This window comes from Ornithorhynchus anatinus, chromosome 5, assembly GCF_004115215.2.
Source record: "Ornithorhynchus anatinus isolate Pmale09 chromosome 5, mOrnAna1.pri.v4, whole genome shotgun sequence".
NCBI lineage: Eukaryota > Metazoa > Chordata > Mammalia > Monotremata > Ornithorhynchidae > Ornithorhynchus > Ornithorhynchus anatinus.
Window position 1 is genome coordinate 100604840 of NC_041732.1, and position 24866 is coordinate 100629705.

Here is a 24866-nt window from a genome sequence, read left to right on the forward strand (position 1 = left end):
GTTAACTCATTCACCGCATAACTTCCTGAACACGGTCAATACGTGGTTCTGTGTACTGTATAGTGATTAATACTTTCATTCACCCAATTGTATTCATTGGGTGCTTACAGTGTGCAAAGCACTGTACTAAGCATTTGGGAGAGTATAATATGACAAAAGGACACATTCACTGCCCATAATGAGTTTACAGTCTAGAGGGAGAGAAAGATATTAATGGATTTTTTTTGTCCTTTGCAAATGTTGGTTGTTAATTAATCCCCAGATGAATGCTGTTAATTGTAGAAAAATACGGTGTCAGCAATAATGCCATTCCATCAAAAACTTTCCTCTTTTGAAATCCCCGTTTATTTAGTGTTCCTAATTTATAAATAAAAATAATGATGATATTTGTTATTAAGCACTTACGATGTGCCAAGTACTGTTCTAAGCGCTGGGGTAGATGCAAGGTAATCAGACTGTCTCATGTGGGGCTCACAGTCTCAATCCCCATTTTACAGATGAGGTGACTGAGGCACAGAGAAGTTAAGTGCCTGGCCCAGAGTCACACAGCTGATAAGTGGGGGAGCCGGGATTAGAACCCACGTCCTCTGACTCCCAAGCCCGGGCTCTTGCCGCTAAGCCACGCGGCTTCTCCGCCGCTTCTGCTTTCAACACCAAAAGAATTCAAAACCTTCTCTTCGCGTCGTGTTGACGGGGCGTGGGGCTCTGGTTAACTCTGCTGTCCCTTCGTAGGCCAAGCTGAAACTGGAGGATGGTCCAAACGACATGGTGTTCAGCATCACCACTCAGTATCAAGGCACCTGCCGGTGCGCGGGGACCATTTACCTGTGGAACTGGGACGACAAGGTCGTCATCTCCGATATCGACGGGACGATCACCAAGTAAGAGGTCGCGGGGGGCCGGAGGTCCCCCGCGTTGTCAGGGCCCTGTTTGGGGCGGGATGACCTTTGGGGGATTACGAGGAATTGACCCCAGGACTGTCCGGGCCTCGGGGAAGGGGACAGGTGGGGAAGCAGCCATGTTGTTTTTAGGGCAGAATCTTCCATCGCTGGGAAGAGAATCGGATCCACCGGGGCCTAGCCAAACTCTACCATGCCACCAGTCAATCAGTCGTCTTTATTGAGCGCTTCCTGTGTGCAGAGCACTGTACTAATCACTTGGGAGAGTACAATAATCAGACACATTCCCTGCCCACAACTAAGCGCTCGGGGGAGTATAATAGAACAAATATCAGGTACATTCCCTGCCCTCAACGAGCTTCCCCTCTAGAGGAGGAGAGGGCCATTAATAGTAAGCGTGTTGTGGGTGGGGAATGTGTCTTTATTGTTGCGTTGTACTCTCTCAAGCGCTTAGTACAGTGTCCTGCACACAGTAAGCCCTCAATAAAGATGATTGAATGAATGAATGAACACATTGCTGTGGGGCTGGGAGGGGATGTTGAATAAAGGGAGCACCGTGAGGAAGGAATTAAGCTCTCTTTGGTTTAGAAATTGAGTATTCGAATAGGCTTGTGGGAGTCCTTGGTTTCAGTTCCCTCAATGTTTAAAATGGAAACGCCTCACCTCTCTCCTGTGACCTCAGGGGGCTCAATTCCCAGGCCTGCTCTCGCCACTGGACCGCACAGCTCGTTGCGACCAGGGAATGTGTCCGTTTCTTCGTCTAATGGACTCTCCCAAGCACTTAGAATAGTGTTCTGCACACGGTAACGGCGTTTAGTACTACTGTGCCTGGCACATAGTAAGGGCTTAACAAATACCGTAATTATGAGTAAGCTCTCGATGAACACGATCGAATGAACGGGGAACGTCTCTGTTCATTGTTGTATTGTCCTCTCCCAGGTGTTTAGTAAAGTGTCGTGCGCTCAGTGGGCGCTCAGTAAATACGACTGAATGAATGAATGATTTCTCATCCCCCACGCCCTCTCCACTCGGACATTCTGCCTCTACGTATGAGATGGTGCGATGTTCATGGTTACTATTCAGATCGAACATCTGTTTTTCCGGAGGTCGGTGGGGCTGTGCATTAAAAATGACCTCCTCCGAGTCGCACAGTGAATCGACAGTTCGACCTGGCTTAGCTCTCGGGCCCCGGCTCTAACCGATCTGTCCACACTTCCCTTCCCTCCTCAGTCCATCAGTTCCCTCATCTGTAAAATGGGGATGAAGACTGTGAGCCTCACGTGGGACAACCCGATGACCCTGTATCTCCCCCAGCGCTTAGAACAGTGCTCTGCACAGAGTAGGCGCTTAACAAATACTCACATTATGGTTATTATCAGTGCTATTTACTGAGCGCTTACCGTGTGCAGAGAGCCATACCAAGCACTTGGGAGAGTATCAATCAATCAGTGGTATGTACTGAGCGCTAACTGGGTACGGAGCACTGTAGTAAGCCCTTGGGAGAGTACAATACAACGCAATAGACTTGTTCCCTGCACACAAGGAACTTACAGTCTAGGGGAGGAGACAGACATTAATATAAAATATAGTATGTATGTGAACAAAAGTGCTGTGGGACTGAGGATGGGGTGACTATCCAGTCACTTAGAGGGGACAGAATCCAAGTGCGAAGGCGGTGCAGAAGGGACAGGAAAAGTGTCAATCTGGGAAGGCCTCTTGGAGGAGATGCGACCGCAGCGTGGCCTAGTGGATAGAGCATGGGCCTGGGAGTCAGAAGGTCATGGGTTCTAATCTTGACTCCTCCATGTGTCTGCTGGATGACATTGAGTCACCTCGCTTCTCTGGGCCTCAGTTACCTCATCTGTAAAATGAGGATTGAGACTGTGAGCCCCACGCAGGACAGGACTATGTCTAACTCAGTTTGCATGTATCGACCCCAGTAGTACAGAAGCGGCATGACGGCGTGGATAGAACCCAGGCCTGGGAGTCAGGTCGTGAGTTCTAATCCCAGCTCCACCACTTGTCTGCGCAGGTCACTTCACTTCTCTATGCCTCAGTTACCTTATCCGTAAAATGGGGATTGAGACTGTGAGCCCCACGTGGGACAACCTGATTACCGTGTATCCACCCTGGCACTTAGAGCAGATGGAGAGTCATGGTCTGCATATATGGAGGGGGAGAGAGGTCGTGGGTAAGGCCAGAGAGAGGTCGTGGGTAAGGGTCGGTGCTGAGATTGAGATCGGGTCACGGTGAGCAAACTGGCGCTAGAGGAGCAAAATGTGCGAGCTGGGCCTCTGTAGGAGATCCATCACGGAGGTAAGATAGGAGGCGGGTGAGCTTGATTGAGTGCTTTTAAGCTGATGATAAGGAGATCCCCTTCTCTGTCTCTCACACTCTCCGTCTCTCTCGAATAGTAATAATAATAATAATAATAACCAATAAGTATTTGTTGAGCACTTACTGTGTGCCAGGCACTGTACTAAGCACTGGGGTGGATACAAGCAGATCAGTTTGGACACGGTCCCTGTCCTGCGTGGAGCTCACGGTGTCCGCCCCTGTTATACAGATGAGGGAACTGAGGCCCAGAGAAGTGAAGCGACTTGCCCAGGATCACACAGCAGACAAGTGGCGGAGCCGAGATCGGAACCCGTGACATGACTCCCAGGCCTGGGCTATCTCCACTACACCATGCTCCTTCTCCTAGTAGCAGTAATAATAATAATGTTGGTATTTGTTAAGCACTTACTATGGGCAGAGCACTGTTCTAAGCGCTGAGGTAACTACAGGGTAATCAGGTTGTCCCGCTTGGGGCTCACAGTCTTAATCCCCATTTTACAGATGAGGTCACTGAGGCCCAGAGAAGTGAAGTGACTTGCCCTCGGTCACACAGCTGCCAAGTGGCAGATCCGGGATTCGAACCCATTACTTCTGACTCCCAAGCCCAGGCTCTTTCCACTGAGCCACGCTAATGAGGTCACTGAGCCCAAGTGGGGAAATTCTCAACCCTATAATACAGTTTTTGATGGTGTTTTGTTGTTTTTAGGTCGGATGCTTTAGGGCAGATCCTTCCACAGCTGGGAAAAGATTGGACCCACCAAGGCATAGCTAAACTCTACCATTCCATCAATGAGTACGTATCTAATCCGGGGAGGGAATTAAACTTTCTTTGGTTCAGAAATTGAGTTTTGGAATAGGCTAGTGGGAATCATTGATTAAACGCCTCTGCTGCCTTAGAAGGGTAGGTACCCTGATTCTTCAGGCCCCTCGTCCTGAGAAGAAAGAGAATTGTGGAATTTGTTAGCGGTTGCTAGGTGCCAAGTATCTACTAAGTATGGGGTAATCGGTCAGTTCAGTTGTATTTATTGAGCACGTACTGTGTGCAGAGCACTGTACTACTACTACTAATAATGTTGGTATTAAGCGCTTACTCTGTGCAGAGCACTGTTCTAAGCGCTGGGGGAGATACAGGGTCATCAGGTTGTCCCACGTGAGGCTCACGGTTAATCCCCATTTTACAGATGAGGTAACTGAGGCACAGAGAAGTGAAGTGACTTGCCCACAGTCACACAGCTGACAAGTAGCAGAGCCAGGATTCGAACCCATGACCTCTGACTCCCAAGCCCGGGCTCTTTCCACTGAGCCACGCTGCTTCTCTAAGCGCTTGGGAGAGTACCGTAGAACAATAAACAGGCACATTCTCTGCCCACCTCGAGCTTACAGGCTAGAGGGGGAGACAGACAGATATGAGATGATCGCATCGGGCACAGGCACCGGCCCCTAGGCAGACGGGAGGCCGGGTCTCGAAGGCCCGTTTTACAGGAGTGGAAACTGAGGCCCAGCGACGTTAAGCTTCCCTGAGCGGCCATACACCACCCTCTCCTCCCTTCCCTTGACTGCCCCAGGCCTTTTTCTCCGAAGGCGAAATCTTTTGTGTCAGCAGCGTCAAAAAGCCTCGCTACTTACCGTACCTTGACCTTAACTGAGAGGAAGTTGGTTTCCCCACGGCCCTCACTCTGTCTTTTTGGGGCTCCGCAAATTCTGAGAGTCAGGGAGCTTTTCGGGGAGCGGGGTGGGGGAGGGGATAGCAGCAGCAGCCGCTCTAGGGGTGCCCAGTCCATATGAGTCGAAGTGAAAAGTTGAGGATTCTAGAGTGTCGGCGCAGGGCACGAAACTGCGGAAAAAAGAATTCTCAGCAGTCCCTTTGGGGTGGGGGCCTGTTCAGATTTCAATCCGTAGCTCAGGTAGAGCCACTGGGGTCTTCTGAAAGCAGGCCCTCTTTAATAATAAGAATAATAATAATAATATCGATGGTATTTGTTAAGTGCTTACTATGTGCCAAGCACTGTTCTAAGCTCTGGGAGGGGATTCAAGGTAATTTTTAGAAGAGGGCTCCTACGTGGCCCTTGAAGAGAGCAGAGAGGCTAAGTTTCCATCCGCTCTGACCTGTAGGTAGATGTCAAAAAGCCACCACTCCTTTCTTTTCCTTTCGCCTCGTCGGGCGGTCGGGATCTCTCCGGGTCGGGAAGACGTTAAGCGGCGTGCGTTTTCCAACAGGAACGGCTACAAGTTTCTGTACTGCTCAGCTCGGGCCATCGGGATGGCGGACATGACGAGGGGGTACCTGCACTGGGTCAACGACAAAGGAACCATCCTCCCCAGGGGACCGCTGATGCTGTCTCCCAGCAGCCTGTTCTCCGCCTTCCACAGGTACCGCCACCGGCTCGGGAGCTCAGCGGTTAGCGCCCTGGTCTCGTAAACCGGGTGGGGGGGGGGGCGTGAGTTTGAATCTCCCCCGGGGCTTTTAGGTCCTTCAGAAAGTTCCTTCATTCCGTCTAGACCGTAGGCTCGTCGCGGGCAGGGCATGTGTCGTCCAACTCGGCCAGCGGGTGCTCTGTAAATATGATTGAATGGAATTTGTTGGAATAAGCGCTCAATAAATAGCAGTGATTGATCGGTCGAGTGAAAGTCTTAGAGAGAAAAATAAAAGGCAAGGTTTTTGCCACTCTAGAACGGCTTGTCACTGCCACACGTGGAAGGTTGCATGGATTTTTGGTCACTACATCTAATGAATGAAATGGAGGTGGGAAGCAGTGTGATTTAATGGCTAGAGCCTAGGCCTGGGAGTCAGAAGGACCTGGATTCTAATCTCACCTCTGCCACTTGTCTGACTTGTCTGCTGTGTGACCTTGGCGAGTCACTTCAATTCTCCGTGCCTCCGTTTCCTCATCTGCAAAATGGGATTGAGATTGTGAGCCCCACGAGGGACAAGGATCGTGTCCAGCCTGATTAGCTTGCATCCACCCCGGCGCTTAGTACAGCCTGGCATATAATAAGCACTTAACAAATGCCAGAATTGTTATTATTACTTCACTTTTCTGGGCTTCAGTGACCTCATTGTAAAATGGGGGTGAATATGGTGAGCCCCATGTGGGACTTGGACTGTGTCCAACCGGATTAGCTTGTATCTACCCCGGTGCTTAGTACAGTGCACTTAACAAATGCAGTGTATGTGTGTGTGTGTATATGCTAGGCAGCAGCGGCATGGGAGAGAGTCAAGAGCGGAGACTCAGGTTTACTGTGTGGAAGAGGGCAATGGTAAACCGCTTCCCGATTTTTACCAAGAAAACTCCGTGGATCCACTACCAGAACGATTGGTTCTGGGAAAGATGTGTCCAGGGCGTTGCTATGGGTCGGACACAACTCGACAGCATAAGACAACAACAAATATAGAGAGAGAGAGAGAGAGAAGCAGCGCGGCTCAGTGGAAAGAGAACGGGTTTTGGAGTCAGAGGTCATGGGTTCGAATCCCAGCTCTGCCACTTGTCAGCTGGGTGACTCTGGGCAAGTCACTTAACTTCTCTGGGCCTCAGTTACCTCATCTGTAAAATGGGGATGAAGACTGTGAGCCCCACGTGGGACAACCTGATTCCCCTGTGTCTACCCCAGCGCTTAGAACAGTGCTCTGCACATAGTAAGCGCTTAACAAATACCAACATTATTATCATTATTATATATATATACACACACATACACACACATATACTAGCTTTCATAGTAGATCCTGCTTTCCTGCTTAGTATATGTGTGTGTATGTGTACATATATATACAGTATATGTGTGTGTATGTGTGTACACTCAACAAATATATATATATATATTTATATATGTACACACATACACACATATATATTCCATATAGAGAGAGAGAGATAGTATATGTGTATGTGTGTACATATAAAAAGTAGGAAGGGCAAATAAAATGAATCGAGGGTGGAGCAGCTTCCAAAAGAGGGGCTGAAAAGATCATCCATCAGTAGTGTTTATTGAGCACCAGCAGTTTGCAGAGAACTTGACTAAGTGCTCGGGACAGCACCGTCAAAATAAAGTGGTCTTCAGGGAATTGAGAATCTAATGGGGGGGAGCAAGAGGGGACAAGAGTGAAGTCTCGAAAACCATGACAGATATGGACAGGGCGAACTTAAAAGTGTTGTTCTCCAAACTCCGCAACACCAGGAAGAGGAGACTTCCCCCAACCCCCACTAAAACAGAAGGCTGGCAGATTCAAGATTTAAGAAAAGGAAAACCTCCGAATACAAAAGGGAGGAAAAAACTTGCAATTTATTTATTTGGGAAGCGGTCCAGGCGGGAAATGTGTCATTAGAGGTAAGGATAAAGTAGAAGGAAAGGTTAGTGATGTTTGAAGATTCGCGCCTGGCAGCGAGGGCTATGCAATACACTGTTCCTCTGAGTAGTCTTTTGAATGACCTTTGGTGCCACTGTAGTAAAGACACTTCTCATCCTTCTTGTTTGCTCTTGGGCTTGTGTGTGGAGGGTGGGTGGGTGTGTGGTTGTGTCAGGAGAAGATGGGCAGTTGTGTCGCCTGAGGGAGGGAGTTCGTGAGCCTGTTGTTGGGTAGGGATTGTCTCTATCTGTTGCCGAATTGTAACTTCCAAGCGCTTAGTACAGTGCTCTGCACACAGCGCTCAGTAAATACGATTGAATGAATGAGTAGAACCTCCACTTCGGCGTGGTTAATTAAATGTGATCGCAGGTAACCTGCTTCACAGTTGATGCAGAATGCTTCAAGACTCCGTGCTAGGTCAGCCGGAGAAGCAAATTCCATAGCATTGTTCCTCCTTTCCGGGATCTCGGCATCTCCAGGAAGAGAAACGTTTTAGTATCTTTGTAGTTGTGGTAGCAATAATAATAATAATGGCACTTGTTAAGTGCTTACTATGTGCCAAGCACTGGGGTAGATGCAAGTTAATCAGGTTGGTCACAGTCCCTGTCCCACATGGGGCTCAAATTCTTAATCCCCATTTTACAGGTGAGGTAATGGAGACCCAGAGAAGTGAATTGACTTGCTCGAGGTCACATAGCAGACTTACGGCAAAGCCGGGATTAGAACCCAGGTCCTTTTGACTCCCAGGCCCATGCTCTATCCGTTAAGCCATGCCTCTTCTTTGTCTAATCAACTGTCATACAGTTGGGTTTAATGGACTGATAAGTAAAGCTAGAATAAATCAATCAGTGGTATTTATTGAGCACTTACTCTGTGCAGAACACTGTACTAAGCTCTTGGGAGAATTAGTAGACATGTTCCCTGCCCATAACAAACTTACAGTCTAGTCATTCATTCATTCATTGTCATATTTATTGAGCGCTCGCTATGCAAGAGCACTGTATTCAGCGCTTGAAATCTAGAAATAATAATAATAATAATGTTGGTATTTGTGAAGCGCTTACTATGTACAGAGCACTGTTCTAAGCGCTGGGGTAGACACAGGGGAATCAGGTTGCCCCACGTGGGGCTCACGGTCTTAATCCCCATTTTACAGATGAGGGAACCGAGGCACAGAGAAGTGAAGTGACTTGCCCACAGTCACCCAGCTGACAAGTGGCAGAGCTGGGATTCAAACCCATGACCTCTGACTCCAAAGCCCGTGCTCTTTCCACTGAGCCACGGAAATCCAGAAAACATGGAATCCTCCCTCGCTTCCTCTCTCCACCCAATTTCTAGTTTGCTCATCACCAGAGTGTGAGTTCAAGGGGGAATCAGTCCATTTATTAAAGAAAATAATAGTGGTATTGGTGAAGCGCTTACTGTGCCCCAGGGTAGATACAAGATCATCAGGCCAGACATAGTCCCTATCTTATATACCAGAATAATCAGTCAGTCGATGGTATTTATTGAGAGCTTACTAGGTGCAGAGCACTGGGCTAAGCGCTTGGGAGAGGACAATATAACAGATCGGAAGACACGTTCCCCGCGCACAACGAGCTTAGAGGGTGGAGGGGGAGACCGACGTTAGCGTAAATGAATAAATTGCGGATATAGACATAAGTGCTTTGGGGTTGAGGGTAGGGTGAATAAAAGGTGCAAATCCAAGTAGAGGGGTGACATAGAAGGGGAGAAGAAGAAATGAAGGCTTAATTGGGAAAGACCTCTTGGAGGAGATGTGTTTTTAATAAGGCTTAATAGGAAGCCCATTTGAGGATCAGGGAGCTTCAGAGCCCATCAGAATATGCCAGAAACTGATTCCTACTTAATAGCTGATTCTACAGCAATAGAAGGAAGAAAGATAATGAATGATAGCCTTTTTGGGCTATAAAAGAGTAGAGATTCATTGTAAAATTCAAAAAATTACTTCACCCAAGAAGGTTTTCATAGTAGCTCCTGCTTTTGCTGTCAAATTTTTTTTAAAAAAAGCACCTGCCCAGTCAGGGTTTTCTCTCCTCTCTAGTCCTAAAAAGAAGTTTCCCAGATAAGCAGAGGGAGTAATAACAATAATAATAATTTCGGTATTCGTTAAGCGCTTACTATGTGCCAGCACTGTACTAAGCGCTGAGGTGGATACAAGCAAATCAGGATGGACACAGTCCCCGCCCCACGTAGGGCTCTCAGTGTTCATCCCCATTTTACCGATGAGATAGCTAAGGCCCAGAGAAGTTAAGTAACTTGTCCACGGTCACACAGCAGACAAGAGGTGGATCCGGGATTATTCGTTCAATAGTATTTATTGAGCGCTTACTATGTGCAGAGCACTGTACTAAGCGCTTGGAATGTACAGATCGGTAACAGATAGAGACAGTCCCTGCCCTTTGACGGGCTCACAGTCTGATCGGGGGAGACGGACAGACAAGAACGATGGCAATAAATAGAATCAAGGGGATATAAATAGAATCAAGGGGATGGGGGGGCGGAGGGTGGGTGTTTCCGACTCCCAAGCCCAGGGTCCAGCCACTAGACCACACCGCTTCTCCAAAGACCGCGCGGAGCCGGCCAGCGATCGTCACGGAAGGGCTCAGTCTCGTGTTCATGTTCCATTCCAGGGAAGTGATAGAAAAGAAACCGGAAAAGTTCAAAATCGAATGCCTGAATGATATCAGGAACCTGTTTCCTTCACAAAAACAGCCTTTCTATGCTGCTTTTGGGAACCGGCCAAATGTAAGTCTGCCCCTCTCCAGCCAATCAGTTCAGAACCATCTTGTCGGGAGTGGAGCGTGAGCTGACGTGACTTCCTTAGTCAATTTGTTTCAGTTCTCCTAACAAGGCAGGGCTTGGAGGCCTGGGGGGCGGTGGGTCTCCTAATTACATACATTAAAAGTGCCTTGGAATTGGAGTAGCTTGGGAGATAGAGAAAATGTTTTTCTAGTTCCCACTACTTTTCCTGTTGTTCTAGCTCCAGTGAAACAGTTTCTTGAGTTATAAATGAATGAACGGGCTTTTAGGAAGTCTAGGCCACACATTGAATTCTTCCGTCCATCCTCCTCCCTCTCGCTTCCTTCCCCATCCCCGCCCTCAGAGCCCGGCCCCGATTTGCAGCGATTAATAGACGTTCCCAGGCCACAGGTATGCCGGAACTGGAACAAGAAGCTTGCTTCTTAGCCCACGGCTTCCCTGAGGCTCTGCGACCCGCTCTCTTTTCCGGCCATTTAGTTTCTGGGGCATCTGAGGGGGGTCCCCTGAGATACTCCTCATCGTTCGGCCTGGTCGTTCACGGGGCTCGGGGAAATACCGGAATCTTCCTTGCCCCACGTGTTTTCCAAAGGCTGCCGATGACTTCCCCGTTGATTTTTCCTGCAGGACGTGTTTGCCTATACCCAAGTTGGAGTCCCAGACTGTAGGATATTCACGGTGAACCCCAAGGGCGAATTAATTCAGGAGCGGACCAAAGGGAACAAGTCATCGTAAGAACCTTTCCAGTTCTCATTTCTTCCCCAACATTGAGGGGAGGGGGATAAACACATGAACTGTAAAGTTGAGAGGTGCAGTTTGTGAGTGTCTGTTTCCTGGAGACCTGGGTATGGATGCTCCTTCCCCGCCTTCCCATCTGCCCCCCATTGAGAAGCAGGATGGCGTTCTGGCTAGAGCACGGGCCCAGAAGGCAGGAGGTCATGGGTTCTAATCCTGGCTCCGCCACTTAATAATTATGGCATTTGTTAAGCGTTTACTACGTGCCAAACGCTGTACTGGGTAGATACAATCAAGTCAGATTGGACACAGTCTCTGTCCCATGTGGGGCTCACAGTCTCAATCCCCATTTTACAGATGAAGTAACTGGCACGGAGACGTAAAATGACTCGCCCAAGTTCACACAGCAGGCAAGCGGCAGAGCTGGGATTAGAAACCATGTCCTTCTGACTCCCAGGCCCGTGATCTATCCACTGTGTCATGCTGGGTGACCTTGGACAAGTCGCTTCATTTCTCTGGGCCTCCGTTCCCTCATCTGGAAAATGGGGATTGACCCTGGGAGCCCCATATGGGACTGTGTCTAACCCGATTTGCTGTATCCACCCCAGTGCTTAGTACAGTACCTGGTACATAGTAAATGCTTAACAAATACCATAATTAATTAATTTTTAAATACTACAACCCACCACGCACATTATCCAAGGAGACAAACAGGGAAATGAAGAGGAAAGCAATGGGCAGTGAATCTATCTGTTTGTTGTTGTACTCTCCTAAGCTCTTAGTACAGTGCTCTGCACCCAGTAAGCACTCAATAAGTATGATTCAATGATATCTTGTATCTAGCGCTAAGTACAGTATCTAGCACTTGGTTAGCTCTTCATAAACACCACAATATTATTATTATTATTACCTGGGGGAGGTGGCGACTACGTTTCTCCCTCCGGTCAGTGGTGCTTGTCGAACGGTCATTGTACGCAGAGCGCTGTACTAAGCGCATGGGAGAGTCCGGGTTTGCGGGGGATGGTTTTGGGCCACTCTTTGGCCCTGCAGATGGTTCATTCATTCACTGTCGTATTTATCGAGCGCTCGCTGCGGGCAGAGCACTGTACTAAGCGCTTGGGAGTGTACGCTACACAGATACATTCCCCGCCCACACGAGATGAACCGAGCAAACGCCAAGCGGTGTGTTTCCGTCCTCTCCCCCGCCCCCCGCGCAGGTACCACAGACTGAGCGAGCTGGTGGAGCACGTCTTCCCCCTTCTCCACAAAGAGCAGAATTCCGCCTTCCCCGACCCGGAGTACAGCTCGTTCTGCTTCTGGCGAGACCCCATCCCCAAGTTGAACCTGGACGACCTGGCCTGAAGGGGAGCGAGCGGGATCTCTCCGCTGTCTCTCGGCTCCCGGGCGGAGCCAAGGACTTGCCGGAAGGAGACGGAGAGGCGACGGTCTCACCTTAGAACCCGGCGCGTCCCCCCATCCCTCCCCACCCCGTCACCCTTCCATCCCCTTCCCCTCTCGCCCCCGGCTGGGGTTAGGGAAAAGCGCTTGGTGACAGAGCGGTCGGAACGGGAGAAGGCTGAGCTCCGGGGGTTTTAAGCCACCGTTCCTCTTTTCGTCACCTTCCCGGTCGGGCTCGGGGACTGGTGATCCCCGAGCCTTAATCCAGCCGACTCCCAGTGGTCCAGGAGAGCGGGGAGGAGGAAGCTCCGGCCTTGAGTTTGCGGCCTGCGCTTGCATCCTGACAGACCTGCTCTTAAACCCAGGGTTTCGAGCCGAGCGCCGCCTGGGGATCTTCTCGATCGTTTCGAAGGGGGAAAGGAAATCCAAAAAAAAAAAAAGTCAGCATCCAAAAGAATGTCGAGATAGACATAATGGTTCAAACTCCCGTGACCAGGTTGCGGGTGGGGGCTGTCTGAACGCGGCTAATTTTCAGTTGGTGAGAAACAAAGTCCGCATATGTTTATTCCCAAAAGACCTCACCCACCTGAAAATGCAAAAGCGGGCATCGCCCCATGCTCGGTGAGCTAAATGCCTGTGCCACAGGCCCGGCCGGGGGCTTCAAGAGAGAAAGAAGACGCTCGGTTCTTCGCGGGGTTGCCCGACCTAGTAGAGGCGTGAGGTTGACAGGAAAGAAAACTCAAAAGTTTTTCTTCCCCGAGACGAGCCTTTATTCCATCGGCCCCGGTGGCAGCGAGGGAGAGAGAGCACGGGAGGGGCGAGGGTCACGTGCCGTCAAGATTGCGATAGCGGGAAGGTGGCATTCCCTCTCGTAGGCTCTCGTAGACCGGGGGAGGCGGCAAGAAGCCCGAACGGAGGGTGTTCTCTCAGCCCTAGAAAAATGATTCCCTTTTAATGCTGTGAGAGGTGAGCTGGAAATCACCTGGTGGTAGGGGTGGGGGGGCGGGGGGGGGGGGGGCGAAGGGGGAGGGGCGAGGTCCCCAAGGATGAGTTTTGTCTCATCCCTCCAGTTGGTGCTCAGCTGGGCTGAGTCCACACACCCCGGCGGCTAGGCCGGGTTCTCAGGAAAACAGCAACAAGCGCGGGATCGTGCGACCTCCCCGCCGGCGTGTCCGGCTTTGGGAGGGTCCGGAGGGTTTGCGTCGGAGAGCGGGAGGCTGGGCTTAGCCAAGGGCAGGGGCCGCTGGCCGGCTTCTCGGGAAGAATCGGAACCGCAGTCCGTCGTTACCTCCCAGAGCGGGAAAGTTCTCGCTGTGGGGTATTTAGTGTTCCGGAGAAGATTCGGAAAGTGTCTGTGGGGAGCGTCACACTGTCGATCGACCGGTGGTGTTTGTTGAGCGCTCACTGAGGACAGAGCACCGTACTAAGCGCTCGGGAGGCTACAGCGCAGTAGAGTTGGTGGGCCCGTTCCCCGCCCACACGGAGCTAAGAAGGGCGAGAGGCCCCCGGAAACCCACGGCGTTTCAGAGCGGCCTGGCTTCGCGCTTGTCGTCGTCCCGAACGTCAGCCTCGCCGCGGGTCTCCCGCCTGACTGGGGCAGGCGGCCTCTGACCTTGGGTGGTCACAGAGGGGAAACGTCTGAATCGCCCCGGGACATCTTCGGGTCTGCAAGCTCCGTTCTGAGGTTTCTCAGTGACAACCGTCTCTCTGGCCCCAAGTGTTCGAGAATAACGGACCCAGGGGAAGGAAGAAAATGACCGTCCACACTAGATCGGGTAGCTAGGTCAAACCAACAAGGGAACGGAAACTGTAGCCCAATAAAATAGTTCTGATTTCACAAATGCCACAGCCGTGTCACCTTGCATTGCCTGGCCCCCTAATGGTTTCCTCGTAAGCGGTGAGCTTAGAGGGCCTGATCCCTGAGGCTCCTTGGCAGAAATGAGGTACGAAGGATTGCCGATTAAATCCAACCCTTCTTTCTTCTGCCCCTGATTTTTCGCTTTAGAAAAATTTATCCCTGTAAACAGTTTAGCTGGGTGAGGATTTTGTTGTGCTTTTTTATTATTATTGTTTTCTTTTTCTAATAAATGATCGCTTCTTCGGACCCGAGGGCAGTCAGTCGGTCCGGACCCAATCCGGAAAGTGCCCCTGCCCTACCCCATCCTCAACGGTCCTTTGGGTCCAGAGCGGATCGACCTCAGCCCTGTCCAGCAGTCTCGGATGCCAGCCGATCGGGCGGTCCACATGCTGATTAACTTTTCATTTTTCTCTCCCCCTCCCCGCCCCGGATTTGAAGATGTCTCTCTTACCGAAATAGGTGATTAGCTATTGCTGTTAGTGGTTCGAGAAGTATTAAGTTTTGTGCTAGAAGTCCCCAGCCACTTGGCATGAATGACTTGTTCTTTCTGTGAAAGAGAGGCGAGCTTACGCGTATTTCTCTACAGACCTCTAAGGTGGTGTATTAATGAAGATATATTATCCTCTCGTTTGGAGTCGCGCGAAAAAACGTGTGTTTCCGCAGTAGTGGGAGATGTTCATGACGATCGCCCGCATTTTCTGAGCTAACCCACGCCGTCCAGATCTGCAGCTGTCAAATAGCTGACGTCCAGAGAGAGCAGACTCTCGATTTAATCAAACTCCTGCCTTCGCTTTTACATCAGTGTGCTTCATCTGGAACCTTCTGAAAAAACGTAGGACTCTCTATCTGTAGTCAGATTTCTAAGTGCAGGGAATGGTCCTGGCCCACACACAGACTCAGTTAGCTCTAGCCATCTGTCTTGGAAGTTCTCTATACGGTTTTCAACTGGAAAAACAGTTTCCAACACTGAAATTTTGTGAAATGGAAGAGCTTTTCTGTTTTAGGGGTGGGATGATGGCTTGGTTCATCGGCGTGTCCCGTGCCGGCCCAAAGCCACGCAGCGTACGTAAATTGGCAAGTGGGAAGGAGGCAGAAGCCGCTACGGGTTTCTTTTCTGTTTTAAGTAGCGAGACGCACGGCCTCCGGACTCTTTGTTAACGAAGATTCAGGCGAGAGCTTTTTTCTAAAGAGACACCGAGCAAGAGCACGTTTTCAAACTGAAAGATAATACCGAAAGCTCGATTCCTCGAGCATTTTAGCCGCCTTTGAAGTGTCACTTGGCTCCAGGAAGCTTGGGGTTTCCCACGTTAAAGCCTGCTGAGTTGAATGAGATTCAGACTGACGATTGAGTTTTTTGTTTGCAAGGTTGATTCTTTCCAGGTGAACAGCCCGTTTGGGGTTCGGAGGCATAGAAGGAGGGCGGCTTTTCAGCGCTTTCAGTTGAATCCATTGAGGTGATGATAAAAGAGTTGGATTATTTGAACGGAAAAGTTAACTATTTTTCATTGTCAGAAATAATCTGTGAACGCTCGGTATAATTTTATTTTTGATCAAGACTGGATCGTCTATGGTTAAATGGCCCATATCCTGGTGCAATGTTTGATGTTCAAAACAAACTTATGACAATAAACAAATGGACACTCAACTCATGGATGCTTCTCTGTATTCTTTCCGAGGAGTCGAACCGTTCTGCACGGTTCCTCGTTCTTACCAGGGAAGTAAGCCGATTCATCCTTTCCATAAATCCATAAATTCCTACTCTGTTGCCCTTTAGGGAAGTTTTTGTTTCTGCAGGTTGTGGTGAAAAGCTGATTCCAAGTGTTTGAATGCAACAGCAGGAATTGACCCTCAACTTTTGGAGAATCCGCCAAGGGATGAGTCATCCGTACGTATGCGATTCCTGTTGTAATCCTACCCAAGTTTGTGAAATTTCCCGCACCACCTCTTCCCATCCCGACAACGCTTCCCTGCACATATTGTTCAGAACAGTCGGTATCGAACAACACGGGCTTTGACGTATTTGCGAACCTGAGTGAGATCTGGCCAAGCCCGTTGAGGACGAGAGTACTTTCTGAGGAGATCGCACTGAAAATGTTTCAGTTCTGAGCCGGCGACCTCTCGTAACGTGTCCTGCCTCAAGCTTGCAATGCCCTCTTTCCTCATGTCCCACAGACAGTGGACCCCCACCCCCTTCAAAGTCTTTTGAAGGCCCATCTCCTCCAAGAGGTCCTCCCTGACTAAGCCCTCTTCTCCTCTTTTCCCACTCTCTTCTGTGTCGCCCTGACTTGCTCCCTTTATTCATTCCCCCTTCCCTGCCCCACAGCACTTAAGTATATCTCCGTAATTTATTTATTTCGGTTAATGTCCGCCTCCCCCTCTAGACTGTAAGCTTGTTGTGGGTAGAGAATGTGTCAGTTCTGTCGTTACACCGTACTCTCCCAAGCGCTCAGTAAATAACGATCGGCACAGGGAATTCTAGCCCGTGGCACCAACAGACACCTGCCGATGCGGGAGGTTGTGGCTCAGGCAGGGGTAGGGTTTTCTAAGAGAAGCAGCATTGGTAGAAGCAGCGTGGCTTAGTGGGGAAGCAGCGTGGCTTAGTGGAAAGAGCTTGGGCTTCGGAGTCAGAGTTCATGGGTTCGACTCCCGGCTCTGCCATTTGTCAGCTGTGTGACTGGGCAAGTCACAACTTCTCTGTGCCTCAATTACCTCATCTGTAAAATGGGGATTAACTGTGAGCCTCACGTGGGACGACCTGATTCCCCTGTATCTACCCGAGTGCTTAGAGCAGTGCTCGGCACATAGTAAGCGCTTAACAAATACCAACATTATTATTATCATTATTAGATAGCGCCCTGGTCTGGGAATCAGAAGGACCTGCGTTCCAATCCTGGTTCTGCCATTTGCCGATCCCTTAACTTCTCTCCTCCTCAGTGGATAGTGCTCGGGCTCAGGATTCAGAAGGTCAAGCGTAATAATCCCAGCTTTGCCACGTGACTGCTGTATGACCTTGGACAAGTCACTTCACTTATCTGGGCCTCAGTTACCTCATCTGAAAGATGGAGAGTGAGACTAAGCCCCAAGGACAGACGGTGTCCGACCCAATTTGCGTATTTCCACCCCAGTGCTTAGTACAGTGCCTGGCATATAGTAAATGCTTAGCAAATACCACAATTATTGCTATTACTGTTATTATTATCTGTAAAATGGGAATTAAGACTATGAGCCCAATGTGGGATGGGGAATATGTCCAACCCAATTTGCTTGTATCCACTCCAGCGCTCAGTACAGTGCCTGGCACGTAGTAAGTGTTCAACACATACCACAGTTACTACCATCATTATTATTATTATTCATTCATTCATTCAATAGTATTTATTGAGCGCTTACTATGTGCAGAGCACTGTACTAAGCACTTGGGATGAACAAGTCGGCAACAGATAGAGACAGTCCCTGCCGTTTGACGGGCTTACAGTCTAATCGGGGGAGACGGACAGACAAGAACAATGGCACTAAACAGCGTCAAGGGGAAGAACATCTCGTAAAAACAATGGCAACTAAATAGAATCAAGGCGATGTACAATTCATTAACAAAATAAATAGGGTAACGAAAATATATACAGTTGAGTTCTTTATTGAGTCCCAGGCAGCTGATGTGATGCCAGGGTCTGCCAGAGGAGCCCTAGAGTCAGCACTTCTATCTGAGAAAATGGCATTAGGCTCTTAATAATAATGTTGGTATTTGTTAAGCACTTACTATGTGCCGAGCACTGTTCTAAGCACTGGGGTAGATACAGGGGAATCAGGTTGTCCCACGTGAGGCTCACAGTTAATCCCCATTTTACAGATGAGATAACTGAGGCACAGAGAAGTTCGGTGACTTGCCCACAGTCACACAGCTGACAAGTGGCAGAGGTCGGCTTCAAACTCATGACCTCTGACTCCCAAGCCTGTGCTCTTTCCACTGAGCCACGCTGCTTCTCTTATTTCATTCATTCATTCAAACGTGTTTATTGAGCGCTTACTGTGTGCAGAGCACTGAACTAAGCACTTGGGAAAGTACAATGCAGCAATAGAGAGACAATCCCTGCCCACAACCAGCTCCCAGTCAGGTGGGGGTGGGGAGACAGACATCAATACAAGTAAACAGGTATCAATATAAATTCATAAAATTACAGCTTATATAATGTCTGCCTCCCCTTCTAGACTGTAAGCTCGCTGTGGGCAGAAAATATATTTTGGGGTTTTTTTTGTATTCAAACGCTTAGTTCAGTGCCCTGCATAAAGTGAGCACTCAGTAAATGCAAATGAATGAATTCCCAGCCCTAAGTCCTCCACCCTCCGGGCCCCCCAGAGTTAGAGGAGTCACCAGTCGTGGATTCCGGGCCCCAACGGCTCAGGTGACAAGAGCAGCCCCTTCGGGTCGCAGCCGAAGCATCTCCAAAGGAGCCGGCGGCCCCGGGCTACAAGAGCCAGGTGCGTTTTCCCTACAGCTTCCTCCCTCTGGGACCACCACCCCTTAATGCGGGAGCACTCGGCAACTAGTGGCACCGGCTCCTTTCAGGAAAACGCCACAGACCACCCAGTTGATCAGGCCCCATCTCAGGTCCCGTCCCCAAGAAGCCTTTGAGGGGGCAGGAACGGTGCCGTTTGGGCGGGCGGCGGCCTGCCGGCCCGGAGGACTTGAGCGCCTGGAAAAAAAGCCATGCTGGAGTGGGGCCTCCTAAGCGAAAGGGGGAGATTCGAGTTGCTCTTTAACCTTTGGGCCGAGAGGTTGAGTTGAAGAAACGCTTTCCTCCTGGCCCAGTTTAGGGCTCAACTTGCCGTCCGGTTTCTGCTGGGAGTGTACAGATGTGACCCCTCTGTTCTGAAAACAGGAGGTGGGTGGGGCGGAGGGGGAAGGTTTACACCCACAAAAGAACAGCCTGTCACAGAAGAGCAAAATCCGCATGAGTAACTTGGATTTCTAAGGTAAAGGTCTTCCCCTTCCTGTTTCCTAAGGGTGGGGGCGTCTGGCAGAGCTTCCCTAAACTTCCCCTTCAGCTCAATCTTTCTCTCTCCATCTCTCTCTCTCTCTCTCCCCCCAGCTCTCTCTTTCTCTTGCATCCCACACTCATCTTTTTCCAGGTGGCCGACTTCCGGCTGCCTCTGGTCCGATGTTCGCCGTGGGTTTCAGCGCGTACCAAGGTCCCGACTGCCGAAGAGTTGGAGGAGCTTAGGCAATTAGCATCTCTGGCCAGGACCTCTCCAAAACCCACTTAGCTTTGGGAGCTGCACCCCCTTCCCCCACACACTCCTTTCCAGTGTGGCAACCCCCCCCCCCCCCAAGAGCAGACTGCTGGTTCTACCCCTCTAAATAATAATAATAATGTTGGTATTCGTTAAGCACTTACTATGTGCAGAGCACCGTTCTAAGCGCTGGGGTAGATCCAGGGTAATCAGGTTGTCCCACGTGAGGCTCACAGTTTATCCTCATTTTACAGATGAGGTAACAGGCACAGAGAAGTGACTTGCCCACAGTCAACAGCTGACAAGTGGCAGAGCTAGGATTTGAACCCATGACCTCTGAGTCCCAAGCCCGGGTTCTTTCCACTGAGCCACGCTGCTTCTCATAGCCACGCTGCTTCTCATAGTATGCTCGTGTAAGAACTTTTGCAGTACCTCCCTTTGGTCCAATCTCTGCCGGACAATTTTGAGTTCATCATAACCATAATAATAACTGTGGCATTGGTTAAACTTTACTATGTGCCAGGGGACGGACTAAGCGCTGGGGTGGATACAAGCTAATCGGGTCTCAGTCTCTCTCCCACGTGGGGCTCCCGGTCTTAATCCCCATTTTCCAGATGAGGAAACTGAAGCCCAGAGAAGCGAAGTGACTTGCCCAAGGTTAAACAGCAGACTATGTGGCAATACCCCAGCGTGGCTTAGTGGAAAGAGCACAGGTTTGGGAGTCAGAGGACGGGGGTTCTAATCCCCGCTCCGCTGTGTACTGTGCTGTGTGATCTTGGGTAAGCCATTTAACTTCTCTGTGCCTCGGTTACCTCATCTGTAAAATAGGGGTTAATAATGTTGGTATTTGTTAAGCGCTTACTATGTGCAGAGCACTGTTCTAAGCGCTGGGGTAGATACAGGGGAATGAGGTTGTCCCACGTGAGGCTCACAGTCTTCATCCCCATTTTACAGATGAGGGAACTGAGGCCCAGAGAAGTGAAGTGACTTGCCCACAGTCACACATCTGACGCGTGGCAGAGGAGGGATTCGAACCCATGACCTCTGACTCCCAAGCCCGGGCTCTTCCCACTGAGCCACGCTGCTTCTCATAGCAGACTGTGAGCCCCACGTGGGACAACACGATGACCTTGTATCTACCCCAGTGCTTAGAACAGTGCTTGGCACATAGTAAGCACTTAAAAAATACTATCATCATTGGTATCATTATTATCCCCTGCCTGTCACCATAATGGACTCTGAGCAATGACAGGATCGTGTCTGCAAGATAAGGAGACGGTGGCTTTCTTCATGCTAGCCACCACTTTGGTTAGGGATGAATCCCTCCCTTTTCCCTAACGATCCATCGTGGGCCGCTCATTATAATTCTCATGGAAGTCTTCGTGAGGCTTCTAACCTCCCACCTTTATCCTTTCGCTGGGGCCTGTAGCTCTTGAATACATCCGATCTCTCCGGAGTCCTACTGATGATTTTTCTGCCTACCCAACTTCCTGTGGTAACCAAATCCACATGCTTCCCTCTTGCTGTGTGCTGAAGTGTTTCCTTCTGCTCCCCTGGAGCCTAAAAGCTTTTAAAATTGAGTGGATGCTTTCTAGTTCTAGTCTCGTGGGATTTGGGAAGCAGCAGTTGTTTGCCCGTCGAAGCCCTCTGCGGTTTAGCCTGCAGGAAGCCCCCGCTGGAGATTTGCTTTTCCAGACGGGATTCGAATTCCAGTAGGAATTAGAATTGTAGCATAGAATATCTCTCCTCACCTCTGGCCCCTCCTCTGCATTCCTTTTTTTTTTTTTTAATGGCATTTGTGAGGCACTTACTATGTGCCGGGGATTGTGCTAGGCACTGGGATGGAAACAAGCTAATAAGGTTGGACATAGTTCCAGTCCCACATGGGGTTCACACTCTTTATCCCTATTTTACAGCTGAGGTAAATGAGGCACAGAGAAGTGAAATGACTTGCCCGAGGTCACGCAGCGGACAGGTAGTGGAGCCGGGACTAGAACCCAGGTCCTTCTGACTCCCAGGCCCATGCTTTAGCTACTGCTTTTCCTTCAGTTTACCTTTCTTCTTCTCCTCTAGACCGTAAACTCATTATGAGCAGGGAGCGGGTCAGCTAATTCGGTTAGATTGCATCAGTCAATGGTATTTATTGAACGATGACTGTGTGCCAGAGCACTGTTAGAGCTCTCGGAAGAGTACAAGAGAAGCGATTAGTACAGTGCTCTGTAACCTTGATTCTATTTTTTCTTGATTCTATTTATTCTTGATTCTATTTATTGCTATTGTTTTTGTCTGTCTCCCCCGATTAGACGGTAAGCCCATCAAAGGGCAGGGACTGTCTCTATCTGTTACTGATTTGTACATCCCAAGCGCTTAGTACAGTGCTCTGCACATAGTAAGCGCTCAATAAATACTATTGAATGAATGAATAATAATGTTGGTATCTGTTAAGCGCTTACTATGTTCAGGGCACTGTTCTAAGCGCTGGCGTAGATGCAGGGTAATCAGGTTGTCCCACGTGAGGCTCACAGTCTTAATCCCCATTTGACAGATGAGGTCACTGAGGCACAGAGAAGTTCAGTGACTTGCCCAGAGTCACACAGCTGACAAGTGGCAGAACTAGGATTCGAACCCATGACCTCTGACTCCCAAGCCCAGGCTCTTTCCACTGAGCCACGCTGTACATAGCCCTCAGTAAATACCACTGATCGATTGACAGCTTTGGATCGATTGACAGCTTTGGCACAGACTGGTTTGTCCTGAAAGACGCTTAGGGTGAGCAGAGAAATCAAGAGCTGCCCTGGAAAACCCTCTCATCACTCACTTTGACCCAGGCTTGTCCCAGCTCTCCCACTGAAGCTGAAATTCCTTGAGGGTGAGGAGGGATAATAATAATGATGGTATTTGTTAAGCGCTTACTATGTGCCAAGCACTGTTTTAAGCACTGAGCACTGTGGACTGGGGTTTTGCTTCCCCTTCGCTCCCCTCCACCGCTTGCCAGCTGTGTGCCTTTGGGCAAGTCGCTTCACTTCTCTGTGCCTCAGTGACCTCATCTGTCAAATGGGGATTAAAACTGGGAGCCCCACGTGGGACAACCTGATCACCTTGTTTCCCCCAGCGCTTAAAACAGTGCTTTTGCACACAGTAAGCGCTTAACAAATACCGCCGTTTATTTTCTGCGCTATGGGAGGCAGCATGACTTAGTGGATAGAACCCGGGCCTGGGAGCCAGAAGGTCATGGGCTCTAATCCCGGCTCTGCCACTTGTCTGCTGTGTGACCTTAGGCAAGTCACTTCACTTCTCCGTGCTTCAAGTTACCTCATCTGTAAAACAGAGATTACGACTGTGAGCCCCACATGAGACAGGGTCTTTTTCCAACTTGATTTGCTTGTATCCACCCCGGCGCTTAGTACAGTGGCTGGCGCGTAGTAAGCGCTGAGCAATACCATTATTATTATCACACAGGTGGGGTTCGAAGCCATCGATTAATCAATGGTGTTTATTGGGCTCTTACTGTGTGCAGAGCCGTGTACTAACTCACAGGGTCAGGGGAAAATGGGGATTAAGACTGTGAGCCCCATGTAGGACAGCTTGATGACCTTGTATCTACAGTGCTTAGAACAGTGCTTGGCACATAGTAAGCGCTGTTATTATTGCTATCCCCTGCCCGCCACCACAGTGAACGCTGCGCGATGACAGGATCGTGTCCGCAAGACAACGGGACGGTAGCCTTCTTTATGCGACGTCATTCATAATAATGTTGATATTTTGTTAAACGCTTACTACGTGCTAAGTACCGTTCTAAGCACTGGGGTAGATGCAAGGTAATCAGGTCATAATGTTGGTATTTGTTAAGTGCTTACTATGTGCAGAGCGCTGTTGTAAGCGCTGGTGTGGATACAGAGTAATCAGGTTGTCCCACGTGAGGCTCAGTTAATCCCCATTTTCCAGATGAGGTAACTTAGGCCCAGAGAAGTTAAGTGACTTGCCCACAGTCACACAGCTGACAAGTGGCCGAGCCGGGATTCGAACCAATGACCTCTGACTCCCAAGCCCGGGCTCTTTCTACTGAGCCACGCTGCTTCTCCAGGGTATTCCCTCCAACGTCATCCCATGTAGGGCTCACAGTCTTCATCCTCATTTTCCAGATGAGGTAACTGAGGCACAGAGAAGTGAAGTGACTTGCCCAAGGTCACACAGCTGACAAGTGGAGGAGCTGGGATTAGAACCCGTGACCTCTGAGTCCCGAGCCTGTGCTCTTTCCATTAAGCCACGCTGCTTCTCTACATCGTCGTATGCCATTCATGTAGATGTCGTCTCCCCACCCTCGCCGGGTAGTGAGCTTGCCTACCGCCTCGGTTTTCCTGACTGTCGTTCACGTTGTTGTTTCCCTCTGCCTCCCGACCAAGGCAGCCAGTGATATAATAATAATAATTATGGTGTCTGTTAAGCGCTGGCTATGTGCGAGGCACTGTACTAAGCACCGGTGGGGAATACAAGCGAATCGGGTTGGACGCAGTCCCTGCACCTGGGGCTCACGGTCTCAATCCCCATTTTACAGATGAGGTAACTGAGGTCCGGAGAAGTGCAGTGACTTGCCCAAGGTCACACAGCAGACAAGTGGCGGGGCCGGGATTAGAACCCATGGAGCCTCTGACTCCCAAGCCGGGGGTCTAGCCACTGTGCCATGCTGCTTCTCCAGCACCTCTCCTCCCCGGATGTCACCCTTCATTCAATAGTATTTATTGAGCACTTACTAGGTGCAGAGCACTGGACTAAGCGCTTGGAATGTACAAATCGGCAACAGATAGAGACAGTCCCTGCCCTTTGACGGGTGCACAGTCTAAGCAGCGTGGCTCAGTGGAAAGAGCCCGGGCTTCGGAATCAGAGGTCATGAGTTCGACTCCCGGCTCTGCCACTTGTCAGCTGTGTGACTGTGGGCGAGTCACTTCACTTCTCTGTGCCTCAGTTACATCATCTGTAAAAATGGGGATTAACCGTGAGCCTCACGTGGGGCAACCTGATTCCCCTGTATCTACCCCAGCGCTTAGAACAGTGCTCTGCACATAGTAAGCGCTTAACAAATACCAACATTTTTAATGGGGGGAGACAGGCAGACAAGAACAATTGGCAATAGAGTCAATAGAGTCACTACTCTATCTCCATCTTGTCTATCTCGCCCACCTCCCGCCTCTGGCTGGAAACCCCCTTCCTCTGCATATCCGACAGATAATAATAATAATGATGATATTTGTTAAGTGCTTACTGTGTGCAAAGCACTGTTCTGAGCGCT

At 49.8% G+C, this 24866-nt stretch overlaps 1 protein-coding gene across 3 annotated transcripts in view; it reads left to right on the top strand.

Annotated features, from left to right (window-relative positions):
- LPIN2 (lipin 2) overlaps positions 1-13240 on the top strand; it is a 111144-nt gene extending 97904 nt beyond the window's left edge. For all 3 annotated transcript variants that reach the window (XM_007667152.4, XM_029064914.2, XM_007667150.4), the window contains exons 15-20: positions 733-881; positions 3943-4029; positions 5454-5606; positions 10233-10347; positions 10987-11090; positions 12312-13240. In XM_007667152.4, the coding sequence (XP_007665342.1) occupies positions 733-881; positions 3943-4029; positions 5454-5606; positions 10233-10347; positions 10987-11090; positions 12312-12456 (753 nt within the window). In that variant the 3' untranslated portion in view covers positions 12457-13240. The remainder of the gene's footprint in view (positions 1-732; positions 882-3942; positions 4030-5453; positions 5607-10232; positions 10348-10986; positions 11091-12311) is intronic.
- Positions 13241-24866: the final 11626 nt, after the last annotated feature.